The following is a 5,154-nucleotide window of genomic DNA, read 5'->3' as shown; positions in this document are numbered from 1 at the left end:
CCTGTTGCTTGCAGAGAGTTTTTATTCCAGGCCGTTTCCTCCACTGATGTCAGCCTGTCTCATGAGGGCTTTTGATGGCGTTTTTGAAGAAATAATTACGATTTTTATTTATTTTTTTTTTTCTGGCCCTTCCTTAAATGGTTTAAAATCTTTCTGACAAGCCCTCTCAAGACACCTATTTAGTGTCAAAGAGCATAACATTCCCAAGTTCTAAAAGGGCTCGCAGAGTACTGATCGATCAATGTGCTCCTTGGGAAAAGAGCCCTCCAGATGGTCCATCGGGACAGGAATTGCTGGTCACCACAATGCTGAGCCAAAAAGCGTCACTAATGCGGGCTGTTGTGAGGCACGCTTCCTTTGTGGGCCCTTTGAATGTCATAAATGGGGAAGAAAGTGTGGGAAACTCCGCGAAACTCAGGCCCACACTCTGAGGTTAATAGGGGCTTTGTCGGGGGAGTCCTCCCGGGCTGTGGGATCAGCATAATGAACAACATCTTCCCGAAGGGTGGGAATGTGTCGGGGCAGGGGAGCGTCACCCCAGGGGACGGAGTAGCAATAAGCAGCTTTGCATTCAATTATTAGAAGTGATAATAATTAATAAACTGTAAACATAACCTCGGCTTCGCAGGGACCTCAGGGACCGGAGGTCTGCCTCTCAGCTCGCAAGTAACTGGGGAGCCTGAGCTCGGAGGAAGGCGGCGTTGGAAGGCGAAAATGAGAAGTGCTGCACTTGTATGGCGGTGCTGAACCCCTGGAGGGGCTGGGATCCCCCCGCTGCCCGCAGAGCAGGAGCTCACCCTCGCTCCCTCACCCTGCCCTGCCAACAGTAGGTGTGGATCTCCCTTTTCTGCTTTCCCCACGTGTTTCAAACAAGGCAGAGCACAGAACAGCAGCAGCCCCATGCCACCGCTCTTGGTCAGGGTGCTGTGGGCTTTGGGACCCTTTGCCTGAGTCCTGACTGCCCCAGCCTGCTGTCAATCTGCTGCCTTAATTAGGCTTAATTTAAAAACACAGGCATAGGTGAACAGCTTGAACGTTGCTGGGATTCAGGAGCTTGTACTAATTGGCAAAGACAAGTCAAGCACAGCAAGGTGAAATGACTTTTTCAAGATCACCGAGCAACACGGAGATCTATAAATATCTCCTCTGAATTATTTAGGAGCTTGTTAGAAAGAACAAATCTCTCTGCAGCACGGGTGGCAGCTCCCGATGGATTGCAGAGCTGTACAAAGAGCCCACCTTGCGCTGCGTTGGCAGGCAGGTGAACAGCACGCAAGCAGCTTGTGCATTGGGGGTAAAATAAGAACCAGAGGGCTCCATGCAGCCATAATGAGGCAGGGGAAGAGGTTCTCCATGTGCCCAGGAGGTGGATTTTTGGCCCTTTCTGTCTGTCTGAGGGCTGCATCCCAAACCAGGTGAGGACTGGCCAGGTGCAGGTAGTGACGTGTGCATCCACTCTGATCCGGTCACCCTAGGAGATCTGAGTTTGTTTGATCCCTAAATAAGCAGCCACTTGATGACATCAGCTATTTTTGGTTTCATCGCGTTCAGGGGAAAAAAACATGTGCCAGAAGTGAAGTTTTTCAAGGGCATCCCTCCCAGGCACTCTGGCGGGAGGTGGAAGTGTTGACCAGTGGAGTTCTATGCCATTAGCATGTCTTTGAAAGAATGAGAGAATTGTCGTATATCCAAATTACTGTGTTTACTGTAATTACGTTACTGTGATTAGGTAATAGTATTGTGAGCTGATGGTTTGTGCAGGTTTAGTTTACTTTGAAGAGAAGGGAAAACAAAAGGTGAAGAGTCCTGACCACGCACAAAATGGGAACTCTTCTAAGGAGAAGTGAGTGAATGTTGCCGTGGGGAGCGCTGTTTTGGTGAGGCTGCTGGTGTCCAGGTGCTCTGGGGTGACTCAAGGAGCCCCTTCTTGGGCTTTTCTTCCTGCTTCTACCTTCTGAATGTGTTTGCTCACTCACCCTGCCCAGTCTCTGTGTAGCTGTGTGGGAGGAGGACAAGCTCATCCTTCTGGACAGGTGCTCGTCTTCCTCACCAGTGTGCAGCTCTCACTGCCCTCAGGAGGGAGGAATTGTGCTGCTGCAAATCAAATCCCTTGCCATGGGTCGCCCAGCTGGTGCGAGCTGCGTAGGCAGCCTCTGGTAAATCTCCCCTTAAGAGGATATGGCAGGTTTGTTTTCTGGATTGGGGTGGGTTGAAAACACCAAGGGAGGATGATATAAAATTAGCACAGAAGCTGACTCTTCACCAGGCTGGGTAGAAACCCGCTGAAGCCTGGCGGAGCATCTCAGCTCCAAGGCGTGTTTGGGACCCTTAGGTGGGTGTCAGAGGAAGAGAGCGACATCCCTGAAGAAAAGATTATGGGGAAATAACTTAGGAGAAGAAATGCTGTCTTAATCTTTGATCGCTATCAAAGTGTGTGTTCTTTTAGCCATATGTAGGTAGCTTTCATTTCAGCTTAAAAAAAAAAAATCCACGTTTAGGTAAGAGAAGGTGGTTGCTGAAATTAAGAGACAACAACTAGCTCACCCCACTGTGGGTAGTTTCCAGGAGAAGGGTAAGATCCCCAAGTACCAAACTGTGGAAGTTGTTAGGAGCTGTGCATGTTAGCACCTCTTAACTGGACAGAAAACATAAGGCTGGGCTCAGGTTGGTGAGCAGATTAATGGGGAATGGGGGAAATAAGCTGGTTGTGAAAGCAGTGATCTGCTGAGGTCTGAACAGGCTGCTGTTAAGTACCTGGGGCCACACCGCTCAGTGTGCCACTTCACCTCCATTTTTTTGATAGCTTTTCCAGGGGCTGCTTCTTTGCAGGATCTGAAACCCTGCTCTGCCAAGTGAATTTCCCTCTGATAGCTAGGGCTGCTTCGCAGGATCTGAACCCTGCTCTGCCAAGTGAATTTCACAAATAGGGGGATGAGGGGCTCAAAAAATGACACCTCCTGCTCGCTGCCCCACTGCGGTGTCTACGTGCAGCTCTTAGTCCTGGAACATGATCCATTTTAATCACTTCAAACCAAAGGCTGAAGGACTCAAACCATTTTTATTGTATTGTACAGCGAAGACTCCAAAGTTGAGCATCACACAGGATGAATACATCACGACTTTATAAAAGCTTTTTAAGCTCATTAGCATGTTCAGTGAATGCTTACACAGTACTTACTGCCTGCCTTCCTCCCCAGCCCTCACCTAAGATATATCCCAGGTACTTCCTTTACAAAAGGCATCAATTATCCCTCAACGGAGAGAGCACATCCTGGCCATGAAGAGAATTTTCCCTACAGCTATCTGTTATCATAATAACGATCTGTGAGGAGGTTCACTAAAAATAGCACAGGAACTTCAGAAGAATCGGCGTTCCTGAATGCCATCTTTCACTCACAAGGTAAAGGCTCAATACTCTCTTTATGATACACAGTACATTCTCCAAAGTGCTCCTGCTTTAGGAAGGCCAGCACATTGTCGGGAGACAATGGAACACTTGAACCAGTGACCCAGGGAGTTCATAGAAAGATCTCCACTGACAGCCACAGGCTCAATAGCCAAGGGAAGGGGTGGTGGGAACTGGAGGGCATTTTGCTCCACGTCCCCACAGCGCTCAGCCCTCTCTTTGGCAAGGAGCCACCACCAGGAGCAGCAGCTTTGCTGCCAGATACAAGCACACTCCTTCACTGTGAAGGGAAACTACTGAGCGACCTCCCACCTCTGGAAAGCAATGTTTCCTACTGTAAAGAGGGACTCTTAAATCACAGGTCCCTCTATTTTTTTTTTTGTAACAAAACATAGGAATAAAGCAAAGTTCATCAGCAGGTCTACCAGGGTCTCCAGATGGTAGGAACTGGGGTCTTCTGGGCAGGCTGCTTTCTGGGGAGCAGACAGGGTGACAGAGGTGGCCTACGAGGAGCAGGAGAGTACGTGACATCTGTACCCGTCTGGGCTTTGCAGAAATGCTTGATGAGCTGGGCCTGGGTTTCCCTCTTGGGTTCATAGTAGGACAGAAAATGCATCGCTTCCTTGAGGCACTGCAGGTATCCGCTGTTAAAGTCCTGCTCTGGATTCTTGTGGACAAATGCTAGAAAAGAGAGAGAAAAACACATTCAGGGGGTTAAGATCCATGCATGAAGCTTTTTCCAAGAGCCCAAGTCCACAAGCCTTGCTCGTGGGACCAGAGCTGGCGTGGTGCTGGCCAGGGGAGTGGGCTGTGGGCCGTGATCGATGTGTCTGTGCTCACCTGGGTCCTGCAGCTGGCTCTGCTGTTTGAGGTAGCTGACAGCCACCTCCAGGATGTCGGCTTTCTCCAGCTTGGAGTTGGGCTGGTGCCTCTGGAACTCCTTCTCCAGGAGCAGCTTCAGCTGCTCGATGCTGCTGTTAATCCGGTCCCGGCGCATTTTCTCCACCACCGGCTTCCTGAGCTGGAAGAGACAGGGCAGGGTGTTTAGGGTTTTCTGACACCTGGCCTGCTGGCCCCTCCTGACCCAGGCCGTGACATGCTCAAAGTTCCAGGACACTTTCTGTAGGAGACCTTTGCCATGCTGCCTACCTGTTGTCTCATTTTAAAGAATCTGTATTTCCCTTTCTGTCTCCTTACCCTATTTTATGCCCCCTCCTCATCTCATCTTTCCCCGTGTCATTCTTGTTTGATAGAGGCAGCGCCTTGCACGGGGCACAGGCCAGTCCTGACCATACCTGCCCGATCCCGTTAGGGGCTCTACTTACTTTATTCTTTTCTTTTGGCAGCAGTTTCTCCTCCACGTGGATCACGAGAGCATTACTGGGAGCCATTCCTGGTGCTCTCCAGCCTGGGCACTGAGCACACGGCTGTGCTCTGGCAGCGACCGGCCGCCTCTATTTATACCTCGGAGCATTTTGGCAGCTACGTGAGTCTCGGGGTCGCTGGTGTTTCCCACAGCCCTCCAGCCAATCCAGGCACTCAGCCGAACAATAGGGGAAGCATCCATCAGTGCACGGTGCATTGATCCTAAATGCCCCGGAGAGAATAACCTTCTGCCCACGCCGACTGGTGGAGCGTGCAGCCCAGCTCTCTGGGGCTGCCCAGGGATCTGGGAAAGCACCGAGCCTCCAGCTGGTTGTCTGGGGTCGGTGGCATTCCGGAGGCCCTGCATGTGCCAGGCACATTTG

General features: G+C 50.7%; 1 protein-coding gene across 1 annotated transcript; it reads right to left on the bottom strand.

Moving 5' to 3' along the window:
- Positions 1-3,045: 3,045 nt before the first annotated feature.
- Positions 3,046-4,827, bottom strand: LOC116497643 (transcription factor HES-5-like). Its single transcript, XM_032201510.1, has 3 exons — positions 4,732-4,827; positions 4,247-4,427; positions 3,046-4,087 (listed from the first exon to the last, which is right to left on the bottom strand). Exons 1-3 carry the CDS (start codon positions 4,795-4,797, stop codon positions 3,828-3,830), a joined length of 507 nt encoding a protein of 168 aa, XP_032057401.1. The 5' UTR covers positions 4,798-4,827; the 3' UTR covers positions 3,046-3,827.
- Between the last annotated feature and the right edge of the window lie 327 nt (positions 4,828-5,154).

The sequence above is a fragment of the Aythya fuligula genome, chromosome 21, assembly GCF_009819795.1.
Source record: "Aythya fuligula isolate bAytFul2 chromosome 21, bAytFul2.pri, whole genome shotgun sequence".
Taxonomy (NCBI): domain Eukaryota; kingdom Metazoa; phylum Chordata; class Aves; order Anseriformes; family Anatidae; genus Aythya; species Aythya fuligula.
The sequence above is the reverse complement of the archived record's forward strand: the minus strand, read 5'-3'. Positions and strand labels throughout refer to the sequence as shown.